The 21,583-nt window shown below is 54.1% G+C and overlaps 1 protein-coding gene across 1 annotated transcript in view; it reads left to right on the forward strand.

The window, feature by feature from the left end:
* Positions 1–21,583, forward strand: part of FAM155A (family with sequence similarity 155, member A) — a 301,604-nt gene that overhangs the window by 1,160 nt on the left and 278,861 nt on the right. Inside the window, exon 2 of the mRNA XM_012723153.1 lies at positions 1–525. Within this exon, the coding sequence (XP_012578607.1) occupies positions 1–525 (525 nt within the window). The remainder of the gene's footprint in view (positions 526–21,583) is intronic.

A 21,583-nucleotide genomic window follows, 5' to 3' on the forward strand; every position in this document is an offset into this window, starting at 1 on the left:
GGCGGCGGCGGCGGCAGCGGCGGCGGCGGCGGCGGCCTGGGCCACCGAGGCAGAAACAACCAGAGCTCGGCGCTTTTTCTAGGAAACTCTGCCAAGCCCTTGTGGCGCCTGGAGACTTGTTACCCCCAGGGTGCCTCCTCGGGCCAGTGCTTCACGGTGGAGAGTGCGGACACCGTGTGCGCCAGGAACTGGAGTCAGGGGGTGGCGGCCCGGGGCGCCGAGCGGCAGGGGAGGGGGCCGCACCCAACGCCGCTCTGGAACTTGGCGGATTTTTACCTTTCGTTTTGTAATTCCTACACACTCTGGGAGTTGTTCTCGGGGTTGTCCAGTCCCAACACTTTGAACTGTAGTCTGGATGTGGTGCTCAAGGAGGGCGGCGAGATGACCACTTGCAGGCAGTGCGTCGAGGCTTACCAAGACTACGACCACCACGCTCAGGAGAAATACGAAGAGTTTGAAAGCGTGCTGCATAAATACTTGCAGTCGGAGGAGTACTCGGTGAAGTCGTGTCCTGAGGACTGTAAGGTAGGCACAGTGCGGTTTTATCCCTGCTCCTTTCCACCTGCGCTCCTCAGCTCGGGTGTCGCCGGGACTTTCAAGTAGTTTTGTGGCTTCCAGGAGCGTGGGCTTGCTGCCAGAGATGGGCATAGCTGCGGGCTGGTGCTTCCTTCTGGGGGTCTCGGGCAGAGCAGGGCTGACCTGGTCCTCGGGGAGAATGTCGTGTGTGCTCTCCTGGTCTCGCAGAGCTGTGCCCTTTTGTAATCAGTGGAAGTTGAATGCGTCTGGCCAGGGAGACAGTGGTGGGACTGCCTGCCGATGACCCCAGCTACAATCTGAAGGGTCGGAGCTGGGCGTGCGTGGTTTGGCTTGTGGGCCTGCAGGTGTGCACTCTGTGATGGTGAAGCTGGCCAGGAAAAGTGTTGGTAGTTGTTTATGGAGAATATGTGAGAAAGCACTTTACCTGTTCCACAGGGACGGTTCTGGCTGTTTGGAAACTCTGGCGACTCTCCTGGCCACATTTACTCACCCTGAGTTTCTTCTTTCCTCTTGTATAGTTATTGATCTGAGAGTGACTTGAAGTGGGAAGTTTTAATCAAGTTTCTGGTGATCAGTGATGGGGTGAGGTTGTTTGTCAGACATCTTATGTAATGAGCTTGAATATTCAGAAGTACTAAATGGCAAGTGGTTGGTACTAGGGATAAGAAAATGCTGCACTGCCCGGCAACTCATACCCCACCCCTTCCTCTTGAATATGTAATGGCTACAACTCTAGTTGAGTGACAGAGGCAACCTCGAGGCAAGTTTCTCCGGAAATGGCCAATCCAACCTCAGGCAGGAAGCCTAGAGGAGGTGCCGCTGTCCGTGGTGCTGAAACGAGATTGCCCAAGGGCTCTGTTGTAAATGAAGATGCTGCAGTGACCTTTCAGTAGGGAAGAAAGGATGACTGGATCTCAATTAGTGTTTTGTTCCAAGGGTGCTTTCCCAAACAGCACAATCAAAAGAAACAACCCATCCTGTGCTCTCTCTTCCCTTCTCTCCCACACCCCACACTGGAACTGAAATGTCCCTCTTTTGGCCCAGCTGCTTTGTACTGGGGGAGTGTAATCAAGGGCAGCGTGAATCAAAGGGCTTTGTGATACTTTGACAAGAAAATCTAAAGAATATCTTTAAAATGAACATACTCCAAAGGCTGTATTTGAATTTGGGTTAACTAGTTCTGTGCCTTTGATAATTAAGGTAAACACAAACTAATCTTGCTTTGTCGACATTATTTAAGACCAGGAACAGATCATTGCAAATAAAATTAAAAAGTTTGTGGTCTTCATTTAGAATGCTGTTTCACTAGATAAATGGACCTTAAAATTTCCCCCCTTGTTTTCCTTAGCCAAACCATTCTACCTTATGCTGGAGAATTAAACTTATTCTTAATGGTAGAAGTTAATGATGAGTGATTAGTACATTGATTGCATAGTCACTTATTTTAACAAGACACGTTGCATCATAGTTGTAGAGATATGGAAATCAATGTATGTGATGAACCCTCCATCAATAAAAACATTGCTAAGGCTCAGAATATTAATGTCAAAAAGTGGTTTCCTGTAGTATAGAATTTGCATGTTTCCCTGAATGTAATCTTGCATAGAAATTTCTAGGATCAATATTTAAAAGATAATTCGTATTGTCCATAGATTGCAGTGTATTTTTCAAATAAGCATCTCAAGCATTTGTCTGTTCCGATGTCTGCATTTTAAATAGGTTTAATTTTTTGTTTTCTCTTAACCTGCAAAGTTTCCACTTTTTATCATAATAGCTGTAAGGTATAATGCAGTTAAAATAAACTTATAATCTGATGAACTAATTCTGCAATCTGTTTTTGTAGATGTTAGCTGTATATGCTAAAGGCATATTATAAAAAAACCTTGTCCTGTTTAGAAAAATGTGTATTCACATTGAAAATTAAATACAAACTTTTTAGTTTTTCATCAGAAAAATACAGACTTTTATCTGTGACTGCTGGTGGTCAGTTCTTGGTTGTGGGATTATTTTTTTTAGTTTGGTCATTGAAACCTTAATTCTAAAATATTACAATATTTTATTACAATATTACTGTTTGCAAATATTACATTTTCAACTGTTAGGTTTCTGATTTCTTGATTCATAACTTACATATTGTTAGGTTAGCTCCTTGCTTTAAGATAAAACATCTTTTACGGTTCTGAAAAAGCCAGAGACACATACACATGCAACACCATAGCACCTACCTTAAAATGCTACTTTAGTGTTTTTGAATTTTTTCTGAGCACTTTTATTTACTTCAACAGTATTTATGATTTTGACTATAAAAGTTCACTGTCATTAAAAGCTTTGCTTCGGATACATATTCTATTCAGTTTTTCATATTTTAAGGTGGCTACTAAATCCTAGAACTACATTAAAAGTAAATGCATTATATTTCTGGACATGGCCACTCATTTATGGAAAAAATCTAATTTCCATAGCTTATACACACACACACACATTTATTAAAAATAATGGCAGGAGGCTATATTTAGTCACGTGAGCTATGCAAATTACCAGAGCTCATACTTTAGAATACTTTAGAAGTAGAGTAGCTTTGTTACTCTCATGGGTCCATGTATTATTAAATAGTTAATGCAGCGATTTCTAACTTTGAAAACTAAGGACATAGTATATTCTACTGGTAGTTTTTAAATCCCAACCATTTTAGAGACATACCACACTACAACTATGTATAACATTGAAATGGGTTAAATCTCACTTTTATTTAAATTGTTTTAGGCAACCTTGGACATATTGTGCGAAATGCACAGTGCTGGGCGCGCGCGCACACACAATAAAACACAATAAAACACAATAAAACACAATAAAACACAATAAAACACACATCCTTCATGCTGCTCTAACTCACCCATAGTATCTCGGACCCACAGTCATTAGAGATCAAATGCAACTTGGACACTGTAGTGAGACACTGTTTTGCAGTGCGCAACAGACATCAGTTGAACACGAGCATTTTCTAGTATTCTAATATTTCTAATATTTTCCATTATTCTGATATTTATTAGTATTTTTTAATACTCTAGTATTTCTAATATTTATTTCCCTAAACACTAAATATAGTTATTTATTGAAAAATAAAGCATCAGAACTGTTTCATATGCTATTTCTTCTATTGCTTTCCAGTTGCTGTATTACATGAATCAGTAGCTCCGTTATAATAATTTTGCTCTGCAGTTTGCAGTGACTCAAAATAATATTTTTGACATATGAGAATCTGACAGACCTGCGAAAATCGTCAAGTTGACTGGCAATGTGAAATGTTTTTAATATTCTAAGCTATTAAATTACCATTATTGACAAACTTGACATTTAAAGATATTTTTCTTAAATATGCCACCATTAGGCTCCTAAGCATTATAAAATCGTCGCTTATAAATGGGGACATTTAGGACATATACAGGTCTTTTGCTGTAGGTAAACTTCGTGTCACTGATGGTTTATTTACTTACTGTACCTTCAGAGAGATCGGGGCAGCGGGTTTGATACTAGATTCTAACATAAATTGTTGATTATCTGGACTTTAGCTCCTGGGGAACAAATTCGAATTTCTCTATTTCCAGAAATACACCCTCTCAGTTTTGTTTTCATAGTCTCGCATTAAAGCAGATCCTGTTGACAGTTTCTCCTTAGCAGATGCTGAACAAGGGGCTGCTTTGCCAGTGGCAGGTGTTAACGGCAGCGGCGGCTCTGGGGCTTCTGTCTGGCTTACAGGAGCTGCTCCAAATGTCCATCCTTTTAGGAACTTAGAATTTGGGTTATGTAATGTGCAATGTGAAAACGAAGGCTTGTCTTAAATTCCCATTCATTTCAGTGGCATACATTATATATAAGCTCTCAAAGAAATAGTTAATTTGAAAAGAAAATGAAATATCTGAACATACAGTATTATTTGCTTGGATTAAGTGTCACTGTGCACGCTGTGAGGAAGTCCAGAGCTGCACTGCACAGAGAGCTCACCTACATTCTGCCACTTGATTACTTTCAACTCGTATTTCCAAAGTTGAATCGCTTCTCTGCAAAACCAAACAATCTAACAGTGGGAACGATCCCTTTCATCACTAACAAGGCCATGCAGAGCGCCATCACTGCTTCAGGGTCCCTGTTTTATCATACTTTTGCTGCACATCTAACTGTGTTTGTCGTAAAAAACACCCAACACTTCATCATAGCACTGGTTGGCTTCATAGACTACAGGAGGCTTCTTTTTATTTTGGATTTGAAACTGGGTCAAACTAGTAGCTATCTAGGACATAACGGGGACATTTTAATAATGCTGCTATACATTGGTTTTAATCACGCGGTTGGGGTCTGTACACGCAGGGGTTACAGTCTAAAGAGGAGACAGTCAAGTTCTCATGCTCCTGCAAACATAAATCATAGTCCGTGAAGAGTTTTTGACAGGTTGAATAGACCAGAACAAATATACACTATTTTAAATAAAGGAAGATGTTTGGCTTGAAGTATCTGACCTACTGGTTTAATTTGAATTCCCAGTTTCCTTTTCAAATCTCGTCTTCTCTGCTGCCATCACACTGGTGAGGCCCCCACACGTTTCCTTGCATCTTTGATTGCTTCACAGGGCAAAGCTGTCTTCGCTCACCGTAAACACTTACCTTGGTGCAGTGACTCATGGGGTCACAGTGGAACACCCTGGGGATGCCGGAAGGTTTCCCTGTTGTCATGGGATTCCGATTTCATTGATGTGGCTGTGTCACGGGGCCATCTGGGTTCTCCGGTGATGCCCCTTCTCTGGTGAGGCCCCTGTCATCTTGGCTCCAGGTGACAGAGACAGCTCCTCTGCCTTGGGGAGCACTCGATAGTCCCCTGTGTTCAGCCGATGGCCGTGAGCTCAGACAAGTGTTGGAAAACAAGGTAAAAGCAATAGGCCCCCGGCGGAAGGTAGGGCGCTAACAGGCCCGACCTGGCGGGGGAGGGGCGGGTGGACCAGGGGGTGCATGTGGGTGGAGGCCACAGCGCAGTGAGTGGCGGGCCCAGGCCCAGAGGAGCCGCTGAGGAGCCTTCTGGTGGTGAGGCCCCACCTCCAGCCTGCGCTGCGGCCCCTAAGGCGGGCGGGCGCCCCAGGGCTGTTCCCGCTATGGAGCCCACCAACATTTCGGCCTCTTGGAGAGCACAGCTTGGCTTCAGGGAAAACCTGCTGCTTGTCAGAGCCTTTCCGTGATCCGGGCCTCTTCTTCTTTCACGTACTCACTTTAGCAAACCTAGGAAATTACGAATTCTTTCTCACTTTTTTTTCCCCCTTTTTTTCATCGACACACTAGCCACGTTTCTTTCTTGACTTACTTCGATAATACCAGAAGAACCAATTTTTATTCTTGGAAAGTAGAAACCTCTTAGCTGTCACAGGTTGGTACTGAGCTCCCATTAGGGTTAGTTTGAAGAGGACCTTCCTGTATCTTGCTGGGAAGTGACAGTGGAGTCAGACCGAGCGCCTTTCGTTTTCGTTTTAAATTCAAAGGTGCTGTGAAAAGCTGAACCCCGAGTTTCATCTAGTAAGGAATTCAACACTATGATAATCTAAATAATGGTGTTTCTTTAATGAATGTTCTAAGTTACTCTGGTTCTTTACAACTGGAATGAGATGTTAAACGCCTCTCTTTGGTAACAAGAAGTTATGATGATTGATGCTATTTATTGTTCTGGAATCCATGCAAATAATTAACTGCTGAGTGTTTGAAGTGGTAAAGGTTATAGCTGCCTTAAGCTCTAGGTAAGGTGTTTCTAGCTTCAGTCATTTAGAAACAAACACTGCAGAAGCCAGCACAGATGGTTCAAAGTATTCCGCAAAACCCGCCGTCTAACGTCCGTCGCCCGCGGCCCTGATGTGGCACTGGGAGCCCTGTCCCCCGTGGGCAGTGCAGGCCGGCAGCCTGGTGTCGTGCGGGTGCCGGGTTCTGGGTGTCCAGGGCTCGCCCTGCGTGCCGGCGAGCAAGGGCCCCGGTCCAAGTGACCCCTCTGCCTTCTCTCCATCAGTGGCCTCTGGCCTCACCGCCCGGGCTCTGTCCTCTGGAAGCCTCTGTCCTGGGGGCCCCCAGTTCAGGGGCCTCTCCCCCTCGGTATCCCCACTCCCGCCAGAGAGGAGCTCTCTTTGTCACCGGACTGCCGCGCGTGGGTTACGGACAAGAATGCTGAGCTCAAACGCAAACGGGGGTCATGGCGTGTGGAGCACTTCGCATGCCCTGTACGGCCAGGGAGCCTGAATTTAAGCGGCCGTGCGTGGCTAGTGGCTGCCCCGGGGCAAGAGTCCGTGTGACTCCAGGGCCGTGGGTGGGAAGGCCGGACTTCAGGGCTTCTGGCGAGAACGAGGAAGAGCACGAGGCTCTGGTGTTGTGAAGGGCAGATTCCGGGTGCCAGGCGCCGCCCAGGGAGTGCGGGAGGAGCGGCCCCTGGGGGGGGGGGGGAAGGAGAGCAGCCTGTCACCCTGCAAAGAGGCTCTCAGGAGAGGCCTGCAGGCCACTCACCTTCGAGACCATGCCCGTGGGTTTGATCCGGGAAGCTGTGCACAGAGGTCAGATGATGCGCTGAAAGCAGATTATGGGGTGAGAAGGACAAAGGTGGCTCTCTGGGAAGGACGGGGCGTCAGGGGTGGGGGGAAGGACAGGGAAGGAGCCTGAATGCTCAGAGAATAAAAGGGGGGGGCGGAGAGAGAGGGAAGGGGAGGAACGGCCCAGGAGGGACTGACCTGCAGACGCCAGAAGAGAGAGTTGCGCAGAATCAGGAACCTGTCAGGCTGCTGCAGGGGTGTGAAGACTGCGCCCGCAAATAGGTCATTGAACTGGCAGCCAGACTTGTTGGTCTTAACAGCCATTCAGTGCACTGGTAGGAAGAGAAGTAAAACCGGGGTGGGTTAAAGAATGGGTTAGAACCCAGGAAAGCAAAACGAGCCCAAGCGTGCCCTGCAAAGTGCGGCCAGGACAGGAAAGCGAGAACCGGACAGCGGGGTGGGCCCGAAGGCGTCCGTGCTGTGGCAGGAAGTGCTCTGCAGCTGCCCGAGGGCCGGCAGGGATGTGAGGGCGAAGGTGCCGGACTCAGGCCAAAGTGAAGGGCGGAGCGCCTGAGGGAGCTGATGGCCTCCCAGATGTGCGGCCTCGGGGCGGGAGGCGGGCGCCTCCTGGTCCCAGGCCCTGGTCTGGTGTTTCCTGTTGGAAATGGGGGCGATGTTTCCATTTTAGAATTTCAGAAAAGGACAGCTATCCACTTGAATATGCTTAGGTCATTTAGAAAACTCATCCTCGAACCATACGAATAGTTACTGCTTGTCTGAGATCAGCAACTTTTATGCGCTAATATTAATAGTTTTCTTTAGGGATGCATTCTCCTGCAATTTAGGGTGTAGTTGGAGCCAGTGCCTACCGGTGTGGGTTTTCTTCAAGAACAATAGGGCGCTTTTAAAACAGCGTGAATTTCACCTGTAAGACAGGACCATAGAAGTGGGGGGAGAAGGCTGAGCTGGCGGCTTCACGCACCGTAGTTGTGCGACACTGTCGAAGGTGCCTGACACGGGGCCGTTCGTTTCTCCTTCCGAGGCTGGTGCTGGGGAAGAAACCAGGCTTCTCCCGTGCACATAGAAGTCCCTAACTAGGGCGTGATGAGCCCCGATAATGGTTGCAATTCATTCAGACCCTTGGGGAAAACGCCACGGGGAACATCTGTAAAATTAATGTAGTCTTCACTTGAGATCACAGATAAATTTTCTAGTAAGCAACTCTCATTTACGAGGCTTTTATAAGCAGCGTTGGCATTTTGTTAAAACTGTGCTTTATTATATCTGCATTCGTTAGCGTCCTGGAAAGGTGATTCTACTGAGCCGCGCCAGGGGGAAAAAAAAACAGAAAGCAAAAAAAAAGATCAGCCCCAGTGAAAATGTTCCATTTTTGAAACTCCATGTTTTTCTGTTATTTCATTACAAATTAATGTCTGCTGGATCCTCGAGTCAGCGGACGCGCTCTGGTCACTCCCGGTGGGCACGCAGACCGCTCCTGGGGGCCAGTGGGAAGTCTTGGTGCTGGCCTTCCGTCCGCTGGAAGCGTTTGGCCAGCGGGAATCGGGGCGCCGCGGCGGTGCGGGCGTCAGGCAGGGCGAGGCCGTGCTTCTCCGGATTCTCTGTCCACAGGCGGACCCCTGGGCCTCGCTACATGGCTTTCTATTTTGTTTCCGTTGTCCTGGCGGATTTCTGCCCCCCTCCACTGACCTTCACCAGTGCCCAGGCATGTGGGGTAAGCATGCCCGGGCACTGAGCGAGAGACGGGGCACCGGACGAGGTGGAGGGCGTAGCCCGACGCTTGGGTTGCAGTGACAGAAGCTTCCAGGAATCCACTATAATCATAGGACGTCATGTAATGTCATAAATGCAGCACTGCATAGCATACATGATAAATGATCAGCCAAGGGGCCCAATCAAGCGGATTTTGTGTAAAAACAATAAAGGAGTTACAGCAAGCGGCCGGAGGCCAGCGGGCGCGCACGGTCGTTTCACAGACAGGGTGGCATCCGCCCGGCCCGCGCCCACCTGCGCAGCGCTGGACCGAGGCCGCGACTGCCCCTCCGCGCCCAGGGCATCACAGGAGCTCGCGGCGGCGACAGCGGCAGTGGGATGGTAATTATTGCCAATCCGGTGAAAGGAAGCGCTCACTGCATGGGCACCGAGCTGGGTCCTGAAGCTTGTCCACAGTAAGAGCCACTGGCTGCAGGAAGAGCGCTGAGCCATGTGTGGCTCCACAGTTACCATGTGAGGTTTTTTTTTTAAGATTTATGTATTTATGCACACAGAACTGGGGTGCAGCCAGAGGTGTGGGGGTGAGAGCAGTGTGGGGGGGTGAGAGGACTTACCAGAGACAGAGCGGGGAGCAGAACAGGCCGGTGGACGAATGGACGAAGCGCACTGCTGAGGGGAGCAGCGGGCGGGCCAGGAGAGTCTGCCGCGCCCTGGGGTCCCCTCTGGGCGGGGACCGAACTCGCACCAAAGCACCCTGAAGCACCGCGGTCGGCTGGCCCTGCTGCGTCCTCACCCGCTGGCGCCAGGGAGGGCCCGAGGGGAGTCAGTATTTATTGCGGCGGCGGGCTCACACCGCTGTCCAGGCGGCGGGTGCAGACGTCCGAGGAATCTTGACGGAGAATGCGCGTCACAGGGCTCATCCGGGCAAGGGCCCGGCAGGGCGGGCGGGCCAGCCGCCCTGGGGCCGCTGCCAGGACCCGGGCCGCTGCCCTCCTCTTCGGCGCTCGCCAGCCGCAGCCGACGGTGGCAGCGTGTTGGCCCAGCGGGGCCGAGGCGCGGTCAGGCGGGCAGGGGCAGCTTGCTTCATCTGCCTGCGGCCACCGCGGCCGCCCCCTCGCCCCGCGGGCCTGCGAGTGAGACCATGTGTGCCCAGCGACCCAAGTCACGGGCACACTCAGCTCTCCTCAGCGCGTGGGTAAGGCCTCTAGGGACGCGGAAAGCAAGGCGGTGCCCAGCCAGCAGGCACCCCGGGGAGGGGGCCCTGGCCGCGCCCGCCTTCTGCCCCCCACCAGGCCACGCTGCCCGGCCTGCTCAGGGCTTTGCTACCGGCCAGTCTCTCGCTTGATGGTCGTTGACCTTTGAGGGGGTGGGGTGGTGGGTCGAAGACGCAGGCTTCGGTGCGTGACACACCCTCACCCCAGCAGCCCTGCGGTGACCCCACCATCCAGGCCACTAGCGCTGGGCCATGGTGCTGGCCAGTGGGTCCTTCTGACCCTCCAGCTAGTCCCAGCTGCCTTCTGCTCCACATCGACTGTGGACAGAGGCCAGAGCAGGCCCCAGGGGCGCCGTAGGAGGCATGGTGACCGCCGGGACCTTGGGCATCCCAGCACCAGAGGGAGGCCGCAGGCCGGCTGTGGAGAGACGAGTGCTTCCCAAAAGGCCCGTCTGTGCCTTCAGCCGTCTGAAGACAGGATCTCTCCTCCCAGCAGTGAGAATCCGCTGGCTCCCGTGGCCCGTTCGGCAGGAAGTGGTGGGATCCCTGCCTTTCTGAGGTGATGGCCAGAGCCCCAGAGCGCGCGGCGGTGCCGAGGGCCATGCCCGGAGCCGCTTGTGGAGGGAGTTAGGCCAGTTCAGGACAGCCTGTTTGCCCCAGGGCGTTTCTGAGCAAAACCCGAAATCCGGCAAGTCATTCATGAGCGATGAATCCTTTCCTACCTTTCAGTTTAGATTTTGTATTTAAAGGTTCTTAAAAAAAAAAAAAAATATTTACTTATGCACAGGCCAGAGGTGTGGTGGGTGAGAGGCTTCCCCAGAGACAGAGCGGGGAGCAGAACAGGCAGATGGGCCGAAATACACCGCCGAGGGGAGTGGCGGGCGGGTCAGGAGGGGTCTGCCGTGCCCTGTGGGTCAGCTCCCTGGCCGGGGATTGAACTCGTGCTGCAGCGGCTTCGCAGAGCCTCATAGTGCGGTGCCTCAAGCTGTTGCGCCCCAGGGAGGGCCCTACGGCTCTTTCGTAGTCGACGTGTCTGCGACTTTCAGCCGAGGGGAGTCCAGCCTGCCCGCCAAGGCAGTGCAACTTGACTCGTGGCGCAGAGACACTTGGCGGGCTTTCCACTGCCGTGGTCGCCCACAGATGCCCACGTGCTGAGGCCTTTGCATAGTCAAACACGCTGTAAGTTGGAGGCATTAAAGTCTCAGCATCATCGAGCGTGCATAGAATAAATCTTTCAAAAACAAAGTGCTGAGGGTCCGTCTTCGCCGTTCCCCGGTGCTGTGTCCAGGGTGGCGTCCTCTTACAGACCCCAGTTGCAGGAGGGGTCTGTGGCGGGGCCAGGCGTCCGGCGCCAGGCGGCGGCCCGGGCACGCCGCCCGCACTGCCTCGCTCGGCGAGGGCCCTCCCTCTGCTGTCCGCGTCGCCGACCTCCCCTGGTGTGGTCAGCACGTCCAGGCAGGAAGAGACGGGCAGGCTGGCCAGCAGCTGTAGCTGGGCGCTCACAGATGCCGAGACTTGAGACGATGGTTTCTCACCGGCTTTGTCAGATTCATGGGAGATTTATCGCTTATCGGATAAAGACAGGGAAGACTATTTGATAGCATCATAGAAACTTTTTGATTAATCCAAGCACGAGCAGAAAAAACTAGAGCGATTTTTCTTTACTCCAAGATCCTACTCAGAGAGCTCGTTCAGGGTCCCAGAACAGGGACTTTGTCACGTCACCTGAGAACTTACTGCGATAGGACAAATCCTTAAAAACATTCATCCACTCAGAAGCAAACGTTTTAAAATACAATTTTTCAAGTACTGCTGCACATTTTTTCATGTCGTGGCACGAACGGAGTATAGACGATGAAACGAGGGAGGTGAGGACCCTGTGGCCACGCAGGGGGGCCCAGCGTGTGTCCACACGGAACCAGATGACTTGGCCTGCGGCTGCTCCGGCTTAAAGACAGCGTGGCATCGGCAGTGGCCCAGGACAGGGGAAATAACTGACCAAACCCGTTTCTGTCTTTGCACATGTGAGCGCTGTAACTAAATTTACATCTTAATTTTAAGTAGGCTCAGGCCCAGCAGAGCCGTATGGAAAGGCTGGAGGCCTGTTTTCTTTGATGCTTAGAGGATAATAACTAACCATTAGCACGGAGAGCTGGGGCCAGCCTGTTTATTTAATTCTGTGACAGGTGAGGCCATTAGACCAGGGGCGGATAAGAAAACCAAGTCCAGGCCCCAGGGTCCTAAGGCTTCAGTGGCCACTGTGTGTTCTCCCTCTCGTTGCTATAGACCAAAGGTGGCTCGGAACTGCTAACATTTCAGAAAAGGAAGAAAGTCAGAAATCGTTGAAAACTTTAGTTTGTAGAATTTCTAGCACCCTGGGGTGATTTGCGTGCTAGAGCATGATGAACGGAATACACAGACAGGGCCCGTATTTCTTCTACAGAGTTTGGGGCTACAGCTATGTCTACTCAGCCTTGGAAAGAAGAAAACACAGGAGTGTGTCACGGTCACGGAATGTGGACAGGCCCCTGAGTCGCCTGGGCCGGGCCGCGGGGTGGCCCTCCTGTGGGGTCTGAGCCCACGAGTGCCCTCCAAGACCCCTGGGCACGAATCCCGGGGCCTCGCCGTTTGGCTCCGTTTGCTAGGACGTGTGTGCTTGAACCTGGGGCGGGCACGGAGATGCTCCACGAACCCAAGACCCAAGACCACCGTTTTGCGAGAAACCCAAGCTGCGAGAGGCGTGGGAACAGGCTGACTTTGAAGCTGTCTGGACCAGGACCACACAAGTGAGGGAAGTTTCTAGATGCCGCCAATGTTTAAGTCACCTGGGGCCCTTCAAGTCTTTTCAAAGCACCAGCTACGTTAGAGGAGAGAGGAGCTTTCCCACGGGGCCTGCCTGGCTTCCCGAGGCACGCACCTGCTGTCCTGCAGTGAAGGGCGGTTGGTGGTGGACGTGAGCGCCGCCCATGACTGCTGAGTGAGTTCCCCTTATGTGAGAGGCTCCGCTGAGAAAAATGGTTTCAGTTCACACTGTGTCGATTCTTTGCCCGCTGGTTAGTCGCGTTGGTAAGTGCTTTCTGGAAGCTGTCATCCGCCCTTTGTTTCCTGCTCATTTCCTTAATCCATTTAGCAGCAATTACTCATGCACAATTCATCATTTGAGGAATTATGAGCCAGAGGACGCTGAGATGCGGCCTACGAGCAGATTACGTGCGGTCTAGCGGAAGGGGGCACGGCGGAGGCTGCCTTGCAGCACCAGGACTGGACAAGCGGCGCGGTGCCCTGGGGCCCGGGGACAGCTTCCGAGGGGTCACACTGGCATTCTCACTGTGCATGCGTCCCTGTGTGGCAAACGGGATGCAAACACATATGACCGTCGACCCAATCACAACTTCAGAATGTAGCTGCTGAAGTTTTTAATGGAAAGAGTAATTTTTTTAAAAAATATTTATTTATTCATTCATACAGAACTAGGGTACAGGCCAGAGATGCGGAGGGTGAAAGGCTTCACCAGAGACAGAGCGGGGAGCAAAACAGGCAGATCGACGAAGTCCACTGCTGAGGGGAGCAGCGGGCGGGTCAGGAGAGGTCTGCCGCGCCATGGGGTCACCTCCGGGGCAGGCAGGGATCGAACTCATGCGGAAGTGGCTTTAGATTCTCAGTGTTGTGCTTTAACCCGCTGCGCCCCAGGGAGGGCCAGGACATCCAGTTTTAATGCCATAAACAGCCGGCTCTGGGGCAGTCGGGCGGCGCAGACACGCGGCTCTTCTCTGTGCGGCTTGTAGAGAAAGTCGTGCCGGATCACAATGTGGAAATCTTGTTTGAATTGGGGAAAAGTAGTTCAACAAACCCATGTCTTCATTTTCAAGTGTATTCATCCCATTGTCAAGCTATCAGGAGTTGTTGGAAATCAAAGCATGATTCATATAATTACTGCATTATGATTCGCTTTATTGAAGGACTAAAGGTATTTTAATGGTTTGTGACAAATGAAAAGATCAAGTATGAAGAACTAGTCTGCAGTGGGAGCTGCCGAATATTGGATTCAGCTATAGTTACTGTTGAATATTCTTTTAATAAGATTGAATCCAGAGACAAGACATTTTGTTCCTTAAAATCCCATTGAAGTGTATTTTAAGAATGACCTACATAATAATGAATTTTCAAATTCTTATTAACATCCTGCAAAAAAAAAAAAAGCTCTAGCATATGACTTAGCTTTTCAGTGCGAATTCATACTTTTCATCTGTTTTCTTCTTGTTTCACAAGCTCCTCTACCTAATCATCGATTGTCTGCCTTTTGTTGGGTTCGTACTGTGCTCGCGGCCGCAGAGAGTGGCTCCCCCGAGTCTCACCTCCAGTCTCAGCTGGTGGAGGACGAGTCCGGTTCCTACGATGAGACCCTCGGCCCGGAGCTTCCTTTGGAAGTCGGCGCGGGAGGCCGAGCTGAGGCGCGGCCTGGCGCTTGGGACAGGCCTGAGGCCCGGGACGCGTCACTTCGCCGCCAGCAGGCGGGCGCGGGGCGGGCGAGGCAGGCGGGCAGCGGGGCTCATTCCTCCAGCACCCGACACTGGCGTCACGGGATAAAACGATAAAAGCGTGAAGACGAAACAGGGCTTTGAACATCAGTTATCAAGACGTTTTAATCCAAACAGTTAAAAAACGTAAGGGCCCCCCCTGGGGGTTCACAGGCTTAGCGCGGCCAATTCCATCCCCACCCAGGAGCGGCCCAGGGCGCGGCAGCCCCCTCCTGCCTCCCCGCTGCTCCCCTCAGCAGTGGGGTTCAGTGGATCCGCCTGTTCTTCCCCCTCCCCCGCCCTGTCTTGGGGAGTCCCCTCACCGCCCCACCTCTGCCCTGTACCCCAGCTCTCATATGCAGGAATAAATAAATCTGTAAAGGAATTAAAATGCCATCAAGTTCGCGTGGAGCTCGCTGACCTTGACCAGGGAAAGGGCCCGAGGGCCCTATTAAACCCCCACCTGCTCCTTCGGCCTGGGGCGGGGCCTGGGCTTCTGCTCTGCGCTGCGGCAGGGTGTGGGGCTTGCTGGGCCGAGCCTCGGCTTGCTGCCCCTCACTGGCCTTTGTCCTAGCGGAAGTCCGGCTTTTCTAATTGAACACCCAGAGCTGAGGGTCCACACCTGAGGCTTTCGTCTGTGAGATTACTGAGGAAAGAAAGAGAGTCTCGCACCGTGAGAGGAAGCCACTTCTCAGCTACGCGGTGTGTCCTGCTCCCCACCGTGCGCTGAGCTCGCTCTGGGACGCGCGTGGCCAGCAGGCCGGTGGGGGACCCCCACGTGGCGAGGCGATGGCTACTCTGAGGGGTGCCGAGGCCGGGGCGGTTTGGGGCTGGTCAAAGGCGCCGCCCACCGCAGAGCCTGCAGTCAGCAGGCCAGTGTGGGGGACACAGAGGGCCTGGGTTCCCGGGCCCAGGTGAGGCCCTGGCAGCGTGCCCGCCGCCGGTGGAGGGAGCCCAGGCCTGCCCACGCCGGCATCGCTGAGTCCGTCCGCCCTGTGGCAGGGCGCGGCCTCGGTCGCCGGCCGAGGGCGCACCTGGCGGGGCGAAGCGGGCGGGGCGGCTCCATGCGCTGGCGGTGTGGGTCTTCTTGGAGACACCTGCACAGAGCCCAGGCCTGGCACCTTGAGTATGCAGCTGCGGGTGGTTTTCAGTGAGCTGATAACAGCCAGTGGGATAGTGGGTGCAAAGTCCATGCTGGGGTGCCGCGCCGCCCTCGGGGCCGGCTGTGCCTCTGGCGCCGCCTTGGCTTCACTGAACCCCCACGCTGGGTCGCTCCGGGGCCGCCTGTGCCGTCACTGGGCCACCATCGAGCCGCTGCTCGGGCTGCTGTGGGAAAGGTGTTTCCTGAGTCCTGCTGTCTGAGCGCGGAGAGCGCCCGGCGGGTACACACCCCGCGTGAGCCGGTCTGGCTGCGCAGAGCAGACGCAGGGCAGCTGCCTCCCCCGGGGAGACTCCCACCCACCCGGGCTGGCAGCTTCTCGCGCCCCAAACGCGGCCACCGAGACGGGCGCCCCAAGCAGCCTTAGGGAGACGGGCCTAAGCTTGAGCTCGAGTATCCACGCGCGCTGGGGGACGCTGGAAGGCGCCACGCCCCAGAGCTGACGCGCCTGAGCGCGGCCCGGCTCCAGGGCGGCCCGAAGCCGGTCTTTGCCCGCTCCCACTTAGCACTGATGAGGCTCACAGCTCAGTGCACCCACCTCACGGAAGCTCAGTCTCACCCACACGGAAATCGGAACGTTCAGCTTTCATGAGACGTGCTCAGGCGCCCGTGGTTCTGGGAGCTCCTGAGCTGGCTTCAGTGTTTACTACTGGACGTGAAGTCCCGCGGCGGGCGGCTCGGTGCCCCGGGCGGCTCGCGAGGCCCGCCTGGCCTGGGGGACGCGAGGACAGTCCCTGCCCGGGACTCCCGCCTGCACTTAGTCTGGGCTGCTGCCGTTGGAAGTGGCCTAGCTCCAGCCACCCACTGGTGCTCTGCCTCAGTTTCCTCACCGTGAGGGGCGCAGCCCCAGCCCGGCGGCGCGGCTGTTCCAAAGCGGAAGCAAGTCCAGGTCGCTAAGCCCGACGTCTTCGGCCGGCAGCATTTGCGCCGTGGGCGCGAGAAACGTGAGCTTGGCTGGCGAAGTGGGCGGCCGCGTCAGCACGCGGTCTGCGGGCCGGGCGACCAGGCGCTGTGCCCTCACTGGGGAACCCCGGGCACCCCGCTGGCTGCCACCCGCAGGGCCTGCGCATCCTGGCTTATCCGGACACTTATGGAGGAGGGCGCGCAACTGAGGGCGGCGTAGGTCCTGGCGCTACCCCATGAAGACTTGGGCACAGAGACCGCTCTGGCAGGTGCCTTCTTCCCAGAGACTTGCTAAGGTTGCATTAAGTTGCTGTCAAATTTGCCCAGAGAGCGTGCTGGTGAATGACTAATTACTCAGGAGGGTAGAAGATGCTGGAAGATAAAGGACCTTGCGCTCAAGTGTGTCTGAGGCTGGCTGGCTAGAAAGGAGAGCTAATCACACCTCGCTGTGCAAGTCGGCCCCCTCTTTGCTCTGGCATCGTGAATTTCCCGACATCTGCATCGTGAATTTCCACACTTGTTTAACCGTGACACCTTTTTAAAGCTTTATTTTATTTATTTATACATACAGGAACTGGGGTGTAGGTGAGTGGTCCTGAGTGGGAGGACTCCCCAGAGCGGGGGGCAGGACAGGCGGATCCACTGACATCCACTGCTGAGGGTGCAGTGGGGAGACAGGAGGGGGCTGCTGTGCCCTGTGCTCCCGAGGGGCACAGACCGTTTGCTGATACCACTGAGACTTAACCCTTTATTTCAATAGGGAGGCCCGACAATATCATTTTTTTTTTTCTATCATACTCTGATATCTGTGCTTCTAGGAATTTAAACTATACTGCTGTATGGCATACCACTATATAGAAGAAAGCAATTATCTCTTGCCATACCTCACTATACTTAGAAGTCAAGTTGGCTAAAATGTTTGCAAGAAGATGAAAAGTTTTAAAAAGTATCATGTATCCGTGAGAAGTGTGGTATTTCACCCACTTATATATGGACATACTCACAAATACAGGCAAAATGAAATGCATATTAATTCTTAACATATAAACTTAGCATATTCATAATAGATAAACAGCATATTTGTAATGAACTGCGCATTATTTTTTACCTATGTGCTGCATTTCTAGGCGGACAGAAGTCTTGGTAGATTCCCACACATGTTCACGTGTGGTTTGTGAGAAACACGCGTGCCTCCGTTTGGCAGGAGCGGTGGGGGCTCGGCAGCACCCCGAGCATGTGGGGCGGCCCAGAGAGCGGCCAGGCGTCCCCAGACAGGGTGCTTTCGGGCAATATGGCAGTGTGAAGCCAGCCTTGTGCAGTGCGGTGTGTAGACACAAAACAAAGAAAAACAAAGTCAAACACAATTTGAACATCTTTCTACGTTCTGGCTTGAGCTTTTTGAATTTTAGCAGAGTCCAGCTTTCCTTTTCTATCTCCTCCGTCTGGGTAATAAAGCCCCAGTCATTTTCACAGAGAACCAGAAACCAGTAAGAGAAAGCACGTCTGGGACTTGATCGAGTATCTCGATCTGTCTGTCTGTCTGTCTGTCTGTCTGTCTGTCTGTCTGTCATCTCTCTATCTCTATATTTGCAATTCTGTGCTGGCCTCCATGCATTTTAATGCTTTCATCATTCTTCAATGAAATAAAAATAGTCCAGGACAGCACCTCCGAGCGTCCTCCACTGAGCTAGACGGTGGCCTTGGTCTCTGACCAGCTCTGCACCCTTGGGTGAACTGCACCCAGCCTCGGGGTGACTCCCTGAGCGCCAAGGTCGCCAGGACTCTTCATGGCTGGCATAGGGAGACACAAACATTCCTAGGTTGCTGCACCCCCACATCCGATTAGAAGCCTGAGTGTAGTTAACACTATTATTTGAATCTGTGTGTCACCGCGGAGCTGAACAAATAATTCAGAGCGTGTTGTATTTGTGGAGCAGGGAGGAGCCCGTGCAGTCCTCCGTCTGCCCACCCGTGGGGGCGCCAGGGAGGAGCAGAGGCACTCACGCCGGCCCTGCGCAGCGTGAAATTTCATGGGAGAAGAGAATCTGCTTCAGACCATTTGTCTTCCAAGCCAAGATGCTGTGAATCATTAGGAAAAGGTCAAATGCAACATGGAAAGATTCTGTTTAGGAAGTGATTTTTAAAAATTGTACCATCAGGCTGTTTAGGCTCTTAAAATGCCAGAAATAGTCCTCTCTGTGCTGGTTCCCGTAGAACCCCAGCATTCTGAACTCACTTGCAGTTTTCTGGGGTCATTTGACCGAACCCTCGTCAGCGGAAGGACGCAGAGCCCAGCGTAGGCGTCAGCGGGTCACCTTGGAGGCCACGTCCTGTCCCACGGTTAGCTCAGTGGAGGACGCTAGGAGGGGCTGGCTGTTCGAGACTATTTTTATTTCATAAAAACATGATGGTAACATGAAAATGCCTGAGAGGCCAGCACAGAATTACAAATGCAGAGGTAGACTGACCGGTGGATTAGATATTCGATCTGTCTCTCGAGGCCCAGGCGTGTTCCCTCTCGCAGAAGAGGGGCCTGCAGCCGGGGCTTGGGGCTCCTCCTGCCCAGGAGGCTTGCACCTCTGCAGATTGTGCTCAGGTCAGTGCAGTTGACCAGGGCCTATGATGAGTACTCGGAGCTGCTAAGCCAACTTGGGTCACGCGGCCGAATCCTCCCGCCCCCGTCCCAGCATGGGAAATACGCTATGTGCTCAAGCCCTCAGTCGCCTGGGTTTTAATTTTACCTCTGCAAGAACACAGGCCGTCATACTGTGTATGCATGAATAGACGGCTTTTGTTTGTGTTCTTGTCTTTATATAACAGAGGGGCATAGAAGTGCACATGCAGTCTGGAATAGCCCACTAGACTGTTTTAACACCTTAAATTACATGCAGAATAACCGTAAAGCAACACACAAAATACCAAGTAATGGACTGTTACCGTTTTCATTTACTTTTCCACCCATTTATTGTTTCCCGAAGTCTCACGGGTCGTGGGCCTGGGGCATGGCAGTGATGGCGGGAGTCTGCCCTGAGCGCCCACAGGTTTATGCCAGGGCCCGGAGCTGGGCTCCCACTCTGCCCACATCTGTGTGGCCCTGGGCAGGTGTGTGGACTGCTCGCTCATGTGGCCTTCTCATGGGTAAAGGGGCACAGCAGAACTTACCCCAGAGAAGACACTTAATCAACATCTGCGGCACTCTTGGCCTTCAGCAGTGGTGCCGCTGGCAGGGGCCCCGCGGGTGACCCCTCCCTGGAGGCTGAGGCCCCGCGCCTGGCTCTCTGTGCTCCAGCAGCAACGCGCCAGCACCCTTCAGGAACAGGCTCCATCGGCATCTGCACCCCGGCAGCGCCCTGGCGTCTGTGGGAGTGGGATGTCGTGGGCGTCTCCAGAGCCGTGGCGTCCGGCCAGGCCGAGCTGCCCTGGCTGAAGAGCCGCGGTTCTGTCCCGCGACAGTCACGCCTCCTCGGTGCTGCTTGGGCGCCGCTGGGACGCCACACCTGGGGCACCGCCTGCCCTGTCCTTCCCGCACGGCCGTGCTGCGTTTACCCTGTTCCCAAACACAGGGCGCCCCCGACCAGCGCGCACGCACGGGTGTGAGGACAGACACGCACCGGTGAGAGCTGGCGGCCGCACGGTGCACACAGGAGTGAGGGCTGAGGGCGCACATTCGCGGGTGCGCGGCTGGCCAGCGGCGACGGCCTCTGACGGGGTGCGCGGCCCTGAGTCCATCGGCTTCCTGGAGCGTCGTTGCGGGGCGGGGAGCGGGTCCAGGGCCGCCCCTGCACGGCTGGGGGGACCCCCGGCGCCCTCGCCGGGCCCCTGCGCTCCGCGGGCGTCCTGCGGCGCCGTCCTGCCTGAGAGGGTGCTGTGGACGTGGGCGTCGGCGGCTCCCCGTGCGGAAAGTCGAGGTAGACGGGTGTCCACCAGCTCGCTGGCGTGGCAGCTCGGCGGTGTCCGGAGGCTGGAAGACAGAGCGCGATTTTGCCGCGTAGAAGTCAGGGCGGGGGACGCGAGGCCCCAGGACAGTTCTCCTCAAGCAAACTCCGCGGCCGAGGCCCCGCCCGAGGCGGCGCCCACTCTGGGCGGGAGGCGCAGATGCTGAGCGGGCCAGGGCCTGCAGGTGTGTGCCCACGGCGGCGTCTGCGGGCAGCCACATCGCTGTCGCCCGCGTGCCCACGAGCCGACGACACACCGGTCTCAGCAACGGGAGGGGAGCGGCTGCCGGGCCCGGCTGCGGGCACGGGGGAGAGTCTGGTCCTCACAGAGTGGCCTCCGGGCTGTGGGGACCCCCACGTGGAGGCTGTGCGCTGTGGGTGGTGGGGTGGCTCCCCGCGAGCCTCGCTGTCGCTGCAGCGTCCTCCTGGCCCCAGACACTCGGTGAAAACGGCCACTGGTGGCGACGGCATCCGGAGAGCAGATTCAGCATCTCGACCCAAGAGCTTCTGCCCAACCCAGAGCTCGGAGAACACAGGAACGGTGGATTTCAAGATGGCGCAACGGCCGGAGGAAGACCTGTCCCAGCCGCAGGCATCTTGGCAAGGCCGTGCCCCCCTGTCGCTGCCTTGGATGAGCACGCTGGCCTGAGGGCCAGCAGGCGGGGTCTGCCCCGGCAGAGCCGAGGGCCAGCAGGCGGGGTCTGCACCTCCAGAGCCGAGGGCCAGCAGGCCAGGGCTGTGCCTCCGCCCAGGCAAGCCACCAGAGTTTATTTTTACCCGGCTTAGATGAGTCAGAGAATACTGCCGGCCTTATTAAAACAGGTGTACCGGGACGTCTGTGTCGTGGGCGCCTGCTGCAAGGCTGGAGGCGGTGGGAGTGGGCGCACCGAGTCGCGGCCTGGGGTCGGGGGTCCCCGGGACAGCGGCGCCGCAGCCCTCTGCTGGCCAGCTTCTCGCTTAGCACCTCCTCGCCTGAGGGCAGGTCTAGTGTCCTGCTAAACCTCAGGGCGTCCAACACCCACCCCAGCCCAGGCATCTTCC

The sequence above is a fragment of the Condylura cristata genome, unplaced genomic scaffold, assembly GCF_000260355.1.
Source record: "Condylura cristata isolate star-nosed mole 26May11 unplaced genomic scaffold, ConCri1.0 scaffold00010, whole genome shotgun sequence".
Taxonomy (NCBI): domain Eukaryota; kingdom Metazoa; phylum Chordata; class Mammalia; order Eulipotyphla; family Talpidae; genus Condylura; species Condylura cristata.